Source organism: Lontra canadensis, unplaced genomic scaffold (genome assembly GCF_010015895.1).
Source record: "Lontra canadensis isolate GAN:19392208 unplaced genomic scaffold, GSC_riverotter_1.0 scaffold1, whole genome shotgun sequence".
Classification (NCBI taxonomy): Eukaryota; Metazoa; Chordata; class Mammalia; order Carnivora; family Mustelidae; genus Lontra; species Lontra canadensis.
In genome coordinates, this window is record NW_022630995.1 from 62656437 (window position 1) to 62674909 (window position 18473).

Here is an 18473-nt window from a genome sequence, read left to right on the forward strand (position 1 = left end):
TTGTTAGACACATCACTGCCTAGAGGCTGCACCCTGGGGGTTGGCCATCCAGCAACACGAGGGACCAATTCCCTGAGGACATGGGATGAGCCCAACCCCGAGCTGCAGCCCAGACCCCCAATAACGCATGTGCACCCACTACCCTGCCCTTCCCACAGGCTCGTCACTGCAGTGGCTGGGCCCAGAAGCCCCCTGCTGGGGTCAAATGCCAGCTCAGCTCAGCCAAGCTGCTTCACACGGAGAAGCCCAAGCTAGAAAACTACCCAGAGATGTGTGTCTTTGAGCCAGACTTAGAACCTTTGAGCCTCAGGTTTCCTAACTGGGGAAGGAACAATCCTTCCCTGCAGGAGGATCTCCTGAGTGAGCTCCATAAAGCACGGGGGGGAAGTGCCCACGCACCGTAAGGGGTACACGTAAGCGTCCCCCCACCAAGGCCATACAGCTAGGCAGTGGTGGAGCTCCCTGACTCCAGGGCGTGCCCTCTTGACAGCTGCCCACGCAAGGACCAGGTTCCTACCCAGTGGGATCCCCTGCATGGGGTGTTTAACAGATTATCTGTCTTCAAGTCAACTCCGGCACATAGGCTGTACTGTTCCCATTTTACAGAAGGCAAAACTGAGGCTCAGAGCACGTAATGGTCTGCCCGCTTCACCGTTTCTGCCCAGCACTTGGCACCAGGCCTGGGGCATGGCAGTGGGTGCTAGGTATCTGTGGATTTTGTGGTTTGCACACGAAACAGTGAGGCGCCCCACTACCCCACCCAATCATGAAAATGGGGGGGTGTTCTTGGAGAGCGGAATTGTAAAGTAATGCAAAATGAATCAGGGCAGATTCAAAGCCACCTCAGAACAGTAGAAGCTTCTAACTAGCCATGGCTTTCAACAGGTCTCGGGGAGACACCCTGGCCCAGTGGGAGGCATGTCCAGGTCCTGGGAGCACATCCTTACAGGAAATGAATGACACAGGCTGATGGACCATTAATTCTCCTTGTTCTCATCCCAGTCTCCAGAAGGAGATTCTGATTGTAAACATTTAATGACTAACAAATGAACAGAGGAATGAATGAATGAAATTCCAGACAACTCCACCATTTCAGGAAAGAAATACATGCTGACATTTTTTTTCATCCATCCATCCAGTACATCAGCCTGCATATGGTTCTAGTTCTCACAGGAAACTGATAAATTAGTGGTCAGGTTTATACATCAGTCTCTATGAATTTGGTCATTGTAAGTCAGCCTATCCGATCCCAGAGAACATTTCAGTTCTAAGTTTCAAAGCAGCCCTTGGAGGGTGGGGCTCCCACCGCTATGAGGTCCCCTCAGCACATAGGCAGCTGGCCCTCGCATGTGACACCTACTACATCCCACACCCTGGAACTCTGCTTTTCCTCCTGCTTTGGTCAACACAGAGACTGTGCCAAGCATCTCAACAAGCCGCTGACTTCTTTCCTCAGCCCTATGCTGGCTCTGAAGAGACTTGAGCATTTGTGCAAAGGGATGAGCACTGGACTGGGAGTCTGGGACTCTGGACTCAAATTCTGGCTCTGAACCAAGTCACCATGTGGCCCTGAGTCTCCAGGACTTCACTTCCTGGGCTGTACGGTGGCTGGCTGGGACGAGGGGGCCTCTGACGGCTGCAGGGGGAACGGAAGGGACAGAGAAGGTGGGACTTGCAGAGCTGGGCTGGGAAGGGCCAAGGAGTGGAGGAACAGAGCTGGTGTTAAGTTGCCTAGTGGGAGCGTGGAAATCAGGGCCAGCTATGTCTACAGCAGGAGCTGTGTTTGTTGGCTGTGTTGCTGGCTGGTCCCCAGGAATGAGGTTGTGTGCCTGCCTGTATGTGAGGGGGCATGGGGGACAGCCTCAGCTGAGCACCCACTGTACCAGGCACAGAGACCCCAGGTGCGGCTGTTCAGGGCCAGACCTGGGTGAGAACTGGCATCAATGACCATCCACACTGCCTGGGGGCAGCATGACCTTGAGTGAGCCTTCCAACCTCTCTGAACCTCAATTTCCTCTTCGGATGGCGGTTAGGAGAGGAGATCCTCATTCAGTTAGCTCCTGATTTCATTCATGCAACAAGTATTCCCTGAGCAGCTTCTCTGGGCCAGGCACTAGGGAGCCAGAGATTGTTATGAAGTTGCTGACGAAGAGCTAGCAAAGCTCCTACAACAGCAGGGGAAGCTCCCTCTGACATGCCACGAAGGGCAGAGGATGTGGCGACCTCTGTGTTCAGCGGGACCCAGGGAAGGCTCCCTGGACAAGGTCATGCTTGAGCTGTGTCTTGAAGGCTGCGGGACAGACCAGAATCCTGCCAGGGAAAGTGGTGAGTGCTAAGGCCCTCGGGCACACGTGAAAGCACCACCTGGTGGAAGAAACAGCCCAGTGCACGCAGGACCCTGAAATGACGCTGTTTGTGTGTCTGTCCCCGGCCGGGGCTGTGAGGCCTTTAAGGGTAAGGACACCTAGATCAGCCTCCTGCACCCGCTGGGAGCACGGGTGCCACCATGGAGCAGGAGTCTTGGGTGCATTCTGGGTGGGGTCAGTGGGCAGAGGGAAGGAGGAACAGTTCAGCTCAGGCAGGTGGGCAGGAAGCTCATGGCCCCACAGCTCCCACCAGAAGAGGGACAGCGGTGTCTGTGGAACTACCTCTGGGAGCCCCGAAGCCGGGAAGGTGGCTGCATACTCGGCCAGCGCCACGTCGTCCACCATGCTCTGTGCCATCTCAGAAAGCAGCTGGTCCTCCAGCCCGTGTCTGCGCAGCTCCTGAAGCAGGTGCGTGATCAGGCGGTTCCTCTCCCGGCACTTCTGGAACAGGGAAGCCAGCTTGGCCTGGGAGGGTGGGAGTGGAGACATAGGCAGGTAGGTCCACCAATGCAGGACACCATCCGGGACTGAGCCGCTGGGCTGGGCTGGGCTTGGGGCATCACATTCCTGCTCTGCATTCCCCAGCACAGCCTGGGCTCAACCCCCTCCCTGCAATTCCTCCTGTGCCCACAAGCCAGAACCTGCTTTGAAAAAAGTCACCACACTGCTGCACCCCCTGGGGCTCCCCACTGCTCTCTGGATATGGAGTTCAGGATCAGGGGGTCAAGAGTGTGGACTCTGCCACTGACTGACCAGCTGTGACCAAGCTTCTCTCCAGACCTTGACTTGCTCATCTGTACGATGGGCATCATTTAGGGCACCAGGATAGAAGCGGCTGGTGTCCCTCTCTGCCTGGCTCCCTGCTCCTTCTATCCCAACAGTTGATATTATACTTGTGGGTCTGTCTCCTACATAGCTTGGGAGCTCCTCGAGGTCAGGGGTGACACTGCCCTGGATCCCTGGGCCATCGCTGGGCCATCACTGGGGACAGCATGGCCCTTGGGAAGGATTTATTACATGGATGGTATGAGTGAGTGACCCTCCCACCATGAAATGACCTCCCACATCTGTGCATGTCTGGAGGGGGTGACAGACTCTCGTCATTCAAGGCTGGCCCCAGGTGAGTCTCTGTCCCTTCTGGTGTGTGCTCTGCTCCATCAGAAGAGGAGGTAATGATGCTTTCCTGCCAGGACTTCCTGCCCTGAGGCTTGGGCACATCCCCCAGGCAGCGGTCCTTGGGCACCCCATACTGGCAAGAAGGCAGGGCAGGAGGGGGCCTGACTTGGAGGCTGGGGGCCTCAGCACCCTTGGGTGGGGCTCCCCAGGTCCCCTGGATCACACCATCCCAAAACATCAGGGCCTTGTGCATTTGGCCTGCATCAGCTGAACATAGTAACTGCAGCTCCCCCTACAAGGCTTTGTTCGTGGTGACAGTGACTTTACTGGGCTCTTCATGACCTCCAGGAAGGACCATGTGGCTGAGGGGAGCCTTTGGCATCAGACAGAACTGCATGCAAATCATGGCTCTGCTACCAAGTAGCTCTGTGTGACTATGGGCAGGTCACTTCCCTTGTGAGCCTCAGTTTTCCCCATCTGTAAAGTGGGGCTCATGTGCCCCTTTCCTGTCATGTTGCTCATAGACCTTAAAATAAACTATGTGGAGTCCCTGGCATATGGCAGCCTTTGTAGTTTACAAGGGATTATGGTCTTTGTTTAAGTAAAAGGTATAAGGAAATGATTAAAAAAAAAAAAAGAGGGCGGAGCGCTCACATTTTCATAGGGCGTTAAGGTTGGCGTTTCCACTGCTGACATCCACAGGGTGTCAGAACAAGCTTTGAGTGGGAATGACCGTCACGCCACATCACAACCATAGACCCAAGCCTCTGACAGATGTGGGAGCGCCGGGAGGGAGAAGGGCTTGAAGGATGGCGTGGCTCACATTTCTGAGTTAACATCTAAGGAAACCAAGGACCCAACATGGGTGGGGCTGGTGAGTCAGTGGGGGCCAGGACCCCCTCTGTACCCCACCCAGAGACTGGACAGAAAAGGGTAGGCCCTCCAGGTCCACTTCCCAAATTCGGGTGCCATATCGAAGGTTTCCAGCAAATGACATGTCCGAATGGCAAAGAACATTTGGGCCATGAGGGCTACTTCTGGGAATCTGTCCTAAAGACATGTCTGGCTCTGTGGGGAAAACCCTTCTAATAAAATGTGTGCATCACGATATTTATATACAAGAATGCAAAAGAGGGCGGGAGAGGGGAGGACGGGCAGACGGACCTGACCATGGAGCAAGGGCTCCGGCAGCTTTATGAATTGCAGATCTGGTGTTTCGTTCTCCAGCACGAACAGCTGATTCAGGGCTTGGGGCAGACAAGGACAGCCCTCCTGGATTATTCTCCGGCAGCAAAAGCAGGACACAGACACCACAGATGTGGTGGGATCTCAGACACATGTAAAGTATACCGGAAGAAAATACACGAAAACTCTAGAATTGAATGGGAATTTGGGGGTGATATTTCTCTTCTTTCCAGTGAGTGTATGTGCTTTTTTAAAAATAATAAAGATGGACTGAAGATCTAGAATGGGGAAAATATGAGCTCTGTTTGTTTAGAAGAGACATTTCATACTGATCTCACAGACATAGTACCTTTAAAGGAGCCACAGCGAAACTGGCCTCGTGTTGCTTTTTCTGAAGCTCATCAAGCTGAAAGGGAACCAACATGTGTGAGAAGGCTGTGCCCCCACCCCCACCCCCCACCGTTTACACCACCAGCATCTCCCCAGGCGAGCTGGGCTCAGAGAGGTTGGCTCTAGTCCCCTCTTTTCCCACATGGGCTTGTCAGTGAGGTACAGGGACCTTTCCCATCCCCGGCTCTGCAAGACCAGAGGAGGAAGGATGCTCTAAGCTCTGCCAGACGGTGGCTGTGGGACCACCTCTGTTGCTTCTTCATTTAGGCAGGAAGCGTTCCCAGATATCCCCTGCAGAAATGCCAGAGTTTTCTGGTGCCGTGTTTTTAAACCTCCTGGTATCTGAGCCCAACACCCTGGGTCCCAATCCTGGCTCAGCCCCTCGCTAGAACTGTGACCTTGTACAAATCACTTCTCTATCTGCCTCGGTCTTCTCATCTGTAAAGTGGGGTAATATTAGCACCTACCCAATGAGTGAGGATTATAGCAAGGATGCTGTAAATCCTTTCCTGTAAAGTGCTTAGAACACCCACTTAATGCTCATGGAATGTGAACCGTTATTACTGTCTGGCGTGCGCATGTCAGTGAAGCAGCTCTGGACCTTCCAGCCGGACCCCGCGCCCCGCTGAATGCCAGCGAGTCATCCCCACTGATGCTCGGTGGAGCACAACTGCCCAGCCAAGTCCCGTCTGAATTGCTGACCCACCAAATCCTAAGAGAGAATAAGACAGCTGGTCTCGAAGTCCTTCTCCTTCCCCCTCTTGTTCCCTTTGCAGTCAGAACAAGAAAGCGACACAAATAAAAATCCTTCTTCCTCTTGCCAACCTCTTCTGATCTCTCACGCAGGTCTCAACCCTGCCTATTCACGACCAGAATGCCGATGTATGTATACATACATATGAAATGACACTATTCAAATGTTTTACGTCTCAGTTTTGTCACTGAATTTACAGTCCAGGTGTTATTTCTATGTCAACACATACAAACTGATCACATCCACTTAAAATCTTGCATATTATTTCAGCATGAGGCTGAAAGGTAACCTATTGAACCCATGTTTTATGAAAGTGTATACTGTTTCTTTGCTTTCCAAACAAGGCTTCATGAACATTCCTATACGGCTCTTTTGGCGTACCTTTTGGAATGTATTCAAAGTGTAAAATGCCAGCTCCAAACAGACAGTTTTCTATTCAAAAGGCACTCAGTAACATTTGCAGGCTTGGAGTCAACCTCCTGCCTGCATCGTTTTAGGCAACAGCGTGAATGTTGCTGCGCCCTGTGTGCTGGGGTGTTTGCAATGAAAAAGTGAATGAGAAGAAAGTGAAAAGACAACATATGGGAGGAAATATTTGCCAGCCACATATCTAATATGGGACTCGTATCTAGAACATATACAGACTCCTCATCTCAACAACAAAGAAATAAACCACCCAGTTGCAAAATGGACGAAAGAACTGAATGGTCGTTTGTCCAGTGGAAGATAGATGCATGACCAGGAAGCCTGTGAAAAGAAGCTCAACACCATCGGCCACTGGAGAAAGGCAAAGCAAAGCACACGGAGCTAGCACCTCATGCCTGCTGAGATGGCCAATACCACACAGAAGGGCGTGAAGGTCCCTGCACTCGTGGAGAGTCTGGGGCATCTGTCCATGCTGATGGGACTGGAGAACAGAGCTATCGGAGACCAACCTCAAGGTTGAAGTGCCCCATTGTCCTATGACAAGAATTTCATCAGAGAATGGAAAGCTAGCAAAAAAGAACCCGATGGCCAGGGTCTAGGGGGAGTGCCTGGGTGGCCCCGTGAGTTAAGTGTCTGACTCTTGATTTTGGCTCAGGTCCTGATCTCAGGAGATCTCAGGGACTGAGCCCCGTGTCAGGCTCTGTGCTCAACAAAGAGTCTGATTCTCCCTTTCCTTCTCCCTCTGCCTCACCCCTCCTCCTGCTTGTGCTCTCTCTCTCTTTCAAAAACAAAACAAAACAAAACAAAACAGGAAAACAGCTAAAATAAAATAAAAATTAGAAAGACCCAAATGGAGGGGCTACTGGGTGGATCAGTTGGTTAAGCGTCTGCCTTTGGCTCGGGTCATGAACTTGGGGTCCTGGGATCAAGCCCCACATCATGTTCCCTGCTCAGGGGGGGTCGGCTTCTCCCTTTCCCTCTGCTGCTACCCGCCCCCCCCCAACTTGCGCTTTCTCTCTCTCACTCTCTCTCTCAAATAAATAAATACAATCTTTTAAAAAATAGAACCAAATGGAAATTCTAGGACTGTAAAACACAATAACTAAAATTAAGAACAAAAATAATGAGTTTATGAGTAAATCTGACTTCCTGAAGAGTATTCACTGGAAGATGGGTTAGAAAAAAACACCCAAACTGAAGAGCAGAAAGAAAAAAAACATTGAAAACTATGAAAAACAGACTACAAAAGATACTAGATGTGGTAAAAAGTTCCTGCATATGCAAATGGAAGTATATGCTTCACAGATCAGTGACAGACAGGAGAAAAAAGTCCTACTAGCTTCCTCGCTACACAAGGAGAGAGCAGCGAGGAACATTCCCTGTTTACTGCCTGGGCTTTGGAAGTGGCATCAGCACTGGGAAGGCTTTCTGTAATATGGATTAAGAACCATCGCGACCCCACTCTGGGCCAGTAATCCCAGTTCTCTGAGCTCTTGCATATAAACAGGAATATATATATTAATGGTAATAACCACAGATCCAACAACAGGTGAATGAAAGTCACTTCCACCCAATAGATTACTGCACAGGCAAAAAAAAAAAAAAAATACTGGGCCCAAGGTTTAGGAGGCAACAGACATGAAACTCTAAATATAGTGTATCTGATTATACAAAGAACGCACGGGAAAGGAGCCAGAGATGACGTCACAATGTTGATGGTGTGTTTTTCATCCATCAGCTTGTCAAAAACACGGAAGTGATAACATTCTGGGTAACAAGTGTGGGTGAACACATACACTCATTTATTCCTGGCAGAAGCATAAATGAGCACTGACTTTGGAGGGTTACTTGCCCTTCTGTATCAAAGTTAACTGCATACCTCTCCTTTGACCCAGTAATTACTTTTCTAGAATTTTACCCTTTGAATATGTAGCAGAAACATATCCCAAGTCAAGAGATAGAGAAACATCCACTAAGCTTTGTTTATAAAGCAAAAAAACAGAAACAATGTGGATTTCCATAAACAAAGAATTGATTAAGTTATGGTTTGGCCTTACGAAAAAATAATAATGGATTTTTTTTTTTAATGAGGTCCTTTGTATGTGTTAATATGGAAATAGCACCAAGATTTTCTATTAAATGAGGAAACCAACAGGGTGCCTGGGTGGCTCACTCAGGCATCTGCTTTTGGCTCAGGTCATGATCTCAGAGTCCTGAGATGGGGCTCCATGTCATGCTCCCTGCTCAGCAGAGAGCCTGCTTCTCCCTCTCTTCCCCACTCATGCTCTCTTGTTATCTCTTTCGCTCTCTTTCTGTCAAATAAACAAACAAATAAAATCTTTTTAATCTTTTTTTAAAAAAATTTTAAATGAAAAAATCAAGACGTGGATTATTTTTTGTGGTATAATTTCATGTATGTCTACACATTCACACATTCACTGAATGTGAATACCTAGGGTTGAAAAAAAATGCTGGTGCTCAGAAGGGGTTGGGGTCAAAGTGAGGAAGGACTTTTTTTGTTGTTTTGCATTTAAAAAAAATGAGATAATTATAGATCTACATGCAGTCATAAGAAATAAGACAAAGAAATCCCTTGTATCCTTTGCCCTGTTTCCCCCAAGGGGAACATTTTATAAAATTATAATATATTACCACCTTATAGTGCCAATTATATTGGAACAATCTACCAATCCTACTCAGATTTCTCAGTTCTGCTTGTCCTATGTGTGTGTGTGATGTGTGTGTGTGTGTGTGTGTGTGTGTGTGTTTAGTTCTGAGTAATTTTATCAACCATGAAAGTTCGTATCTCCATCATCACAGATAAGATAATGAACCTTTCACATCGTCAAGGATCTCTCTGCCCTTATAAAATCGCTCTCACTTCACTACTACAGAGGAAGGACTTTTATTATGTAAGATGTGAAAAACAGTTAGACTTTCTAGAAAAACCCATGTATATTAGTTTCAGATGGAGCAGATGTTAGCTTGTGGAGGGATTACAGGTCTCACTTCCTTCCCCATACTGGTCTTTACTTTGGAAATCTCACAAATACTACCAAACTGCTGGGAATGGAGAGATCTGGCCTGATTCAAGTCCTCAAAACTTCCCAGAGGGATGCCCAGGTCAGCTGAGGTCATGATCTTAGGGACCTGAGATTGAGCCCCACATCCCGCCCCCTCCTCAGCGAGGAGTCCACTTCTCCCTCTCCCTCCCACCGCTCATGCTCACTCACTCTCTCAAATAAATTTTTAAAATCTTAAAAGACAAAACAAAACAAAACACAACTTCCTAGAGTGTGGGCCCATTTCATTTACAGGCGGGAAAGGAAGCAGGGCTCCAGCCTACCTCGCCCTGGAGCTGGTCCCGGAGGCGGGCGGCTTCCCCAAGTGCCTCCTGCAGCTGGTGGTGGGCAGACGTCTGGTCTCTGAGTTGGCACTGTAGGGTCAGCACCCGGTGCTGGAGCTGCCCCACGTGAACCCTCAGGTCCTCTGTCAGGGGGTCTGCCTCTGGGTCCCGCAGCTGTGGAAATCACCCATCCGATGGAAATGCTTAGCTTAGCTTCCAAGTAATTTTGCCTTAGCAAATAAAAGGACTTGTTTTCCTTCTTAATTTTTTTTTTTCTGGCTTACATTTTTTTCTCAAGTCAAAAATTTTAGAAAATAAAGAGACAGAAGTCACCCCAAGCCCTATTAGCCAGAATAATCACTGTTATTATTCACATATTTTTTCCCAGTCTTTTTGCTATGCCTGTATGCATGAGCACATGTGAGCATGTGGCCCATCCTGGGTTTTTTTTTGCGGGGGGGGAGCGGGTGTTGGGGAGGGTCTGGGGAATCACAGAATAACATTCTAGAATGTGATTTTCAGATATATATATATTCCGATATATATATATCTTTTGCACATCTTTTCAAAAATATGCAAAATGGCAGGGCGTTCCAGAATCTGTCTCCATCGATTTCGGTCACCACTCTGCTAAAAAAAGGTATAATGAATGGAATTTAAGGTTCAAATCCAATTACGAGATGCTTATTACATTAAAGCATCCTCCACTTATATAAAGCAGAGGGTAGTACATTTTCCCCCAAACGCTTTTTCTTAAATCGGTACAAAATGGTCTCTCACTCTTTTGGGGGTCAGACACGAGCGGGTTTCATACGATGTCATGGTGAATTTCCAGGAAGGCAGAAAGATGTGAAGAAGAGGTGGGTAGTATTCGGCAGGGGCGTTGAAGAGTAGCAATGCCTCTATCCCCAGTGGTTCTGGGTTCTAAAGTCTTATTTTTTAATAATGTCCATACACACAGACACACAGGCAAGCACATATATACACATACAGACACACACAGAGATTTTCTCTATATAACAAGGAACAGACCATCTACATCTTTGGCATTCTGCTTTTCTTCCTCAATGCCATGTCAGGAGCATTTTTCCGTATTATGCAATAATGTTGAAAACATGACAGTGAGCATACGTTCTGTGGCATGCTGAACGCTCAGGGCATTCTAAATTTGGCTGCTGTAATTGGGGCGATCATAAACACCCTTACACGTAACAACTGGACGGACCTCTGAGTCCTTCCCTGAGATCGTCAGAGGGGGATTTTCTGGACCCAGGGCCTGGGCATCATTAAGGAACCAGTTCACATGCTACGGTGGCTGGTGAAGGTGAGGCTCTACTAAACACCAGGCTCATTTGTGCAGGAGCCCAGAGCTCAGAGGCTTCTCACACTCCCTTCCTTGGGCATGGCAGTGCACCCTTCATCGAAAGCAGTCACCCTGGGAATCTGATGACCCGCCAAGTTCATCTCTTCCTTGTGCTCTCAGCCTGGGGGTGAGCAGGGAGGAGGGGCCTGAGCCACTCTGCTGGGAGAGGAAAGAGAGGCCAGTGCAAGGGCAGAATCAATGTGCCTCGCAGTTGATGAGGCCTCCCCCTCGTTAGGAAAGAAATCTGAGAGCAGAATGTGGTTTTCTTCTAATTAATAGAAATTCACAGAGCGTGGGCCTAAGATGCACAGGCTGGGCCCTGTCAGGAACAGATGGGTGCTCCCGATGGTTTCATGAAATCCAGCTCTAAGACTTGCAAAACAACTTGGCCTTTCTGGGAAGTTTGGTGCCTTTGTTGCGTCCCCTCCCCGATGACTGAGACGAGGGGTTCGTCCCAGGGACCCTTAGATTACGTTCTACTGGCTTTCCCAGTATGTTCTAAAGAGAATGGACATGTGGGGTAGGGGCCAGCCCTGCCTGCCACATGGGATGACACCACTCAGCAGTCGTGAACGGCTCATGACCCACTTGCTCCCAATCGCGCATGATCGGCATGGGCTCCAGCCACACGCTGTCCTGAGGGTTATGGTGCCCTCGGGGAGCTCTGATGGGGGAGACAAATACAGAAATAGGCCAATCGTCACTGCACGGTGAGGGGAAGCTGGGAGGCACTAAGCCAGAGACACCCACTGCCATCCAGCACTGGGGGATGGAAATATGACCATTGCTCTCTGGGCTGGTCAAGGGGCATGTGAAGCCGTAGTACCTGTTGATTCCCATGGTAGAGGTGTTCCCACCAGGACCAATGACACGCTGTGAAAGTGCCATCACTCCTCCACACGGAGCCCAACTGCGGCCCTGGGAGGCACTGCCCCCCTGCTAAAGGGGACCCCAAGGATGAGTGGCAGTTCCCAGGAGAAGACTGGGGAGCAGGAGGGGCCAAGCAAGGATGTTGGAGGGTGGAGGGTGGGACGCAAATAGCTAAGGCTCCCCAGGCCTGGATTAGAATTCACCAGAAGGAGTTGGGATTTCACACCAAGTACAAGAGGAAGAGACAGAAGGATTTTAAACAAAATAGCAACATGATCAAGTCTGTGACTTGGGATGATGAAATGGGGACACTTTCTTGTCCCTGCCTCCTGTACATCAACAAACCTCATTTCCTTCAATTCTGGTTTTTGTCTGGAATCCTCCCTTCTTTTAGTTCCAAATTCCGCAACTCTGGCATCATCTCTTGGCATCATTTCTTGACTGCAAAGTTGTCTTGACTGTTTCCCTGCATCCCCCTGGCCCTTTTCCTCCCAGCAGACAGTGATCTTTTTACAAATGAATTGAACCACATTTTTCTCCCACTTAAAAGCCCCTAGTGGCTTCCCATTGCATTTAGAAAGTGTCCTAACTGGGGTCTGCAGGCTATCTGAGCTCTGCCCCATCTCACACCACTGTTGCCCATGTGATCCTGCTGCACTGCCTACTTTCTCTTTCTATTAGCCAGGTTCATTCCTACCTTGGGTCCTGGTCACTTCTTTCTCCCTCAACATGAAAAGCTCTTCATCTGCCACCCCTTTCCCACCTTGAAATGCTCAACTTTATATTCCTCTCCTCAGGGTCCAGTTTCTACCAGGTCTGACCAGCTGATTGGACAACTACAAAATCTGGGGAAAGGCACAGAACAGTTCTTTGGAAGCACTGAGTGGCAGCCAATGCAGGCTACAATCCTTGAGGACAGGATGCACAACAAGGCGAGCTCCATATTCTCCCTGGCTTTCTCACTGCAGCATTTTCCAAACTATGGGTCAGGAGTGGGAGCCCTAGCTGAGAGGGGTGGTCCTGTTCAGTGGGGGACTCAGAGGTTGGAGTTCGGAGGTGCTCTGATAGATGGGTCTGTGGAGCAAAGGAAAAGAAAGGAGAGAGCCAGGCACTTTCTGCCAGTGATGAATTCTCTTGCATGTCTTTTTTAGGAAACAAACGTCAACTTCTCATATAATATGTATAATATGTAATAACACCAAATTCTCCAAATATGATAAAAGACTTGACTCTACAACTTGGAGGAGCTCAGAAAAATCCAAACAGGATAAATACAAATAAAATCACACCAGGCCCATCACAGTCAAATTGTCAAAACCCAAAAATAAGAAGGAAATCTTAAAAGCAGTCAGAGATAAAATAACACACTTAATTCAGTAAAACAAAACCAAACACAAAAACCATGACAAAACAACCCATTTTTGAATAGAAACCATGGGAGCCAGAGGCAATGCAATGAGATCCTCAAAGTCCCCTAAGCGGGGGAAATCTCTGCCTACCTAAAATTCTGAATCCAGCAAGGGGGAAAAAAAATCTCTTAAAAGTGGAAGTTGATGTAAATGTAGAAGATGATCACTTGTCTGGAATAATAATAATAACAATGCCTTATGCAATATCATCAATGGGCATAATACATATGACAAAAATGAGGAAAAGAAGAAAGAGTAAATGGAGATAAACTACTAAAAATTTTGCAGTATTTATTACTAATTATTAATTTATTTGGGATTTCTGTATTACATGGTAAAAGCACTAATTTAGGGTACATTTAAATAATTAATAGATATATTCTGAAATCTCTAGGGTAAACACTGAAGGAATGATACTAAATTATATAGTGGAATGAGCTAAGGGAGAAGAAAAAGGAATAAGAGAAAGTACTTATATTAATACCAAAGACAAAGGGAAGAAAGGAGAAATAGAACAGAGCAAAACAAAGAAAACACATGGTAAGAGGGGAGCAAACACCCAATGCTCGCATCACAGGTATGAAATGTATGTGGACCAAACACCCTAACCAAAAAGCAGAGGTTGCAAAACTGAGCCAAGCAAAAACAAACCAACCACATGCTGTTTCCAAAAAAAAAAAAACACACTTTAAATAGAAAGATGCCCACAGGTTGAATGCAAAAGGGTGGGTGGTCTAAAAGAAGTTGGATTCCATGAAAACACTAAGGGAAAGAAACTGGTGTGACTACTTCCATATGAGACCGAGTGCAATTTGGGCAAGGAGCGTGGGAGGTAATGAGGGACATTTCATCATGATCAAAGAGTCAAGTCAGCAGGAGAACATAATTGTAAGTCTGCATGTATCTCATAAATAATTTCCAGATATACAAATCAAAACTAACATACCAGATGAAGAAATACACAAATGCACACTCAGAGATTGCAAACATATCTGGGTAAAAAACAAAGCAAATAGACAGCCCGTCAGTAAAGATGCAGAAGATCTGATCAGCAGAATTAACCAGCGTGGCCCCATCAACAATACACAACAATGGCAGATCATTCAGTACTTTACAAAGACTCCTGGGTTATTTGCCAGAATAGAATTTAATCTGGTCGATAGAACAAATCTCAAATTAAAAAAAAATAATATAGTTATGTTTTCTGACAACAGTGAAATAAAACTACAAAGTTGGGAACAAAAATATAACTAAAAAATTCAGCAGGTGCTTGGAAATTCAGGAACTCTATTCTAAATCACCCGTGGGTAAAGAGAGACGTCACAAATGGAAACTGCAAAGTACTTTGAAGTGAACGGACATAAAAGCACAACATATCAAAATGTGTGGGACGTAGCTGAAACAGTGCTCAGAGAGACACGCAGAGACAGAAGTGCATAGATCACAAAAGAAGAAGAGCTGAAAATCAATGATCTGAGCTTTCAACACAAGAAGCAAGGGGGGGAAAAAGGAACATCCAACTAAATCAAAGGGAAGTGAAAGAAAGGGAAGAATGAAGGTATAAACAGAATTCAGGGAAATAAAATACATACGATGAAGAAAATTGACAAAACCCAAAGGAATCCCCTGATTCCTTCTGATTGATAAAATTGCCAATGGTAGGGGAGGGGAATGGGAAGAAAGTGGAAAAAGAGCGGGAGAGAGAGAGGGAGGGAGAGAATGAATGAGTGGCTACAAAGGGGTCAATACTGAACGTCTTATAGACAGGCAAGACCACGGTGAGGCTATCATGAGTATCTCCTCTTGGGATTCCTGAACAGCGGGCATCCTCCACATGTGTGGACAATGACTAAGAAAGCCCGTGTCTTGGCCAAATCATAGATGTGGTAAGTGCAGAGCTGGGTTTAACCTCCGATCAAGTCCTAAAGTCCCTGCTCTTTCCATCATCCCTTTCAAGACCCAACGTGGAGCATGATGGGGTCGTCGGCCAACCGAGGGCAGTAATCATACTGAAATACATGAATGTATCAAATCAACACACTGTGCAACTTAAGCTTCTACAATGTTGCATGTCAGTTACATCTTTTAAAAAGGGAGAGAGAGAGGGACCCACTGTGCAGAATTAGGACTTGGACTGCTTGATAAACTCTTGGATCTGAAAACATGAGCTCTGATCTTGAAGTGTCAACACCACCCCCTCCAGTGTCCCACCTGATGCCATGGGAAGAGCCTAAGCAGAGGGGCCGGCTAACGTCTCAGACAGTGTGCAGCAGGGGACCACCCACATGGCAGTCCCAGCCCTACTCCTCCTGCCGCATGATTGCCCATTACTTCACTTCCCTGTGCCCTCATTCTCCCATCTGCTAAGTGGGGGTGATGAGGTGGGTACCTCCTCCAAGGGCTGCCTGGGGAACCTCACATGAGGACAAGGGGTGGTCAGCCCCCTAGACAGCTAGCAAGGTGGTAAGGAAGCAGTTGTGAGTAATCAGTCTACCTGGGGGCCATTGTCCAGGGCCGTCAGAGCTTGCGCTGGGTCCGCACAGCACCATGGTCTTTCCTTCTCCTCTTCCGAATGTGCTTCTTTTACTCCTGCTCCATGGATGTGTCCTTGTGGGACACTGGACACCTCGGCACTTCCCCAGACCAAGGACGGAGCGGCAGAATTGGCATTGTATCTGGAATTCTCCATGCCTAAGGAAGGCCCCATACACCTGCCAGCTGCACCCGATTTCTCCTCCATAGGTGGACCATGGGCTCCTGCGGTCAGTTGCCCTGAGAGCTGAGTCACTTGCACCCCCTTTTCCACAGCGGTCCCCTTGTCCCCCCACATCTTACTTTCCCCCCACGGACCCTCATCTGCTCTCACTACGCGCCGCACTGCTGTGCTCTCCCCCAAGGCGACTTCCGTCTCCAGGACACGGATTCTGCGTAGAAGGTGAGCATTCTCCCCGCTGAAGGCCCGGACCGTGTCTTCTATTCCCAGCACTATGCTCTTCATCAGCTCTTTGTAACCAACCCCGAGCTCGGAGATCAGTGCCTTGAGCTCCTGGTTTCCCAGGGTGACACGCTCCATCACACCTTTGGATTTTCTGAGGCTCTCCCACACGGCTTTCTGCAGCTGGGCCGCGTGCCTTTTCAGCTTCTCATTCTCCTCTTCAAGCTCAGAAATTTTGCCGTAACTTTTCCCATTGCAGTCCTCAAGGTCAGAAATGACCTGCCAACATTGGTCCAGTTCCCCCTTTAAGTGCGAGATGTCCCCTAACAGCATGCGGTTTTCCCGTTCAAGTATGGCGATCTTTGTCCCATTTCTGTCCCTCTCTTTTTCCAGAACACTCACTTTTCTACGGAATCTCTCTCGGTCGCCCCAAAGCTCAGCATTGTCATGTAAAACCTGGCTTCTCTCTTTTTTCAGTCCAGCAATGAGCTGCTGGAACCTTCTCTTCTGCCTTTCAAGGGCTCTTGGAGGCCAATTCCAACCTCGCTCAGAGGGCCATTCTGGGCCCAGCCTCACGTCATCCAAAGCAGGCACCATCTCAGGAAGAACCGCGCTGGTTCCCAAGGCCTCAGTCTCTTCTCGTCTAACCTCTTCACTAGCCTCCCCGGGTTTGACTTCCCTGGCCAAACAAACATCCAAGCCCTGGTTTCCCAAAGCCCGCTGGGAGGAAGGCTTCCCCTGGCAGCTGGGCCGTCTCCAAGCAGAGTTCGTGCTTTCTCCCACCAGCATGGAGGCTTGTGGCCACCGCCCGTCTCCTCCAAGCTCCAGGATGGAGAGTTGCTGGAAACAAGCCTCCATCTCCTTTTCAAATTTGTCTAGTCTGAGCTCAGAACTGCCAGGTCCTTCGCTTGGAGCCCATGAGTTACTGGTGCGTTCAGTCCCCTTGGGTGGAAAGATTGGGTCTCCCAATCTGGGGGACAGTCCTTCCTCTGCCACTGAGAAGAGGGTACCCTGGTCTGCACATTCCATGGGGCCAGGTTCCTCTGGGATGTCCTTGTAGCCCAGACTGGACCCTTCTAGAGGTGCTGCCTCCTCCTCCTTCTCTTCTTGCCCTTCGTATTCAGGGCTTTCCTCTCGCAGACATGGAGCCTTTCCAGACCACACAAGAGTTTCCTCCTCACCCTGCCCTGCAAGGACCTGAGCACCTGCTGGAGATGGCTTCTGGGCACCCCGGACCCTGGCTGTGGGGTGCTCTTCCTCCACATCTGATAAAGGCCCTCCTTCCCTCCCCCTCCTGTCCCAAGCCCTCCTCGCCCCCTCCTCCTCTGTTCTCCACTCTGGTCCTCCTCCCTCCTTCCAAGTGTCTTTCAGATCTCTGGGCCCTCTCCTGGGAAACCGGTGACTTGAAGTCCGTGGGGACTCCTGGAAAAGGGAGGCTTCGGGGCTCTTTGCCTGGTGATGATTCCAACAGGGCTGTCCAATGGCCCTGGGAGCAGGCAATGACCAGGCATCCAGCACCTGTTGCATTTGGGAGTCTTGTGGAGAAGCCTCCTGGAGCAGCAGTGGCGGCAGCAAGGAAGAGGGGTCCCTGGCTGGCCCCCAGGGAGGGAGTGGAGGCGTCTGCACCAGGAGAAAGGACCCCTGGGCCTGGGCGGCTGCTAGTCTTCGCTCTGAAATCCAGGCCAGCTCCACAGGGAGGAGTGAGCCATCCCTGCACTGCCCGGGGGGGCAGCCACAGATGAGAAGGAGAGTCTGTTCATCCAAGCTGGGCTCAGCTGGCGCTGGCTAGGGATGGGAAGAGAAGAGAAGGTATGAAGCAGCCTCTTCCTCCATTTAGCGCCCCCCCCACTTCTCTGACCTCATCTCCTGATGTTCTTGGTGCCCCTTCACCCAGCCATATCAGCCTCCCTTACTCGCCGAGCCCAATACCCGTGCCCCAGGGCCTTTGCACCTGCTCTTCCCTCTGCCCAGAATATCGTTTCCTGGATCCCTTCGTGGCTCACTCTCTATCCATTCACATCTCTGCTAACATGTTACTTTCTCTAGCAGCTGCCTGGCCATTTTACCACACTGTGTGCGTTCCCCTTTACTGTGCCCCCACCCTCTCACAGCTTGCTGTTTATCGACGCACACACTGTCTACCCCCTTAATCGCTATATGTCCAACATGGTAGCCACAGGCCACCAGCCATGGTTTAAGAGCTGGGAAGCTGGGGGTTCATGGCTCTCCTACTGGACCACACAGGCGTAATGCTTTTCCATTGTCATGGAAGGCTTTCGTGGATGGCTGTGTAGACCACCTGCTCCAAGGGCA

The 18473-nt window shown here is 49.0% G+C and overlaps 1 protein-coding gene across 1 annotated transcript in view; it reads right to left on the reverse strand.

Moving 5' to 3' along the window:
• CUNH4orf50 (chromosome unknown C4orf50 homolog) overlaps positions 1 to 18473 on the reverse strand; it is a 43780-nt gene that overhangs the window by 4804 nt on the left and 20503 nt on the right. The window contains exons 7-10 of the mRNA XM_032855312.1: positions 15720 to 17945; positions 9584 to 9757; positions 5017 to 5073; positions 2649 to 2831 (exon numbers count right to left, since the gene is read on the reverse strand). Coding sequence (XP_032711203.1) covers positions 2649 to 2831; positions 5017 to 5073; positions 9584 to 9757; positions 15720 to 17945 — 2640 coding nt within the window. The remainder of the gene's footprint in view (positions 1 to 2648; positions 2832 to 5016; positions 5074 to 9583; positions 9758 to 15719; positions 17946 to 18473) is intronic.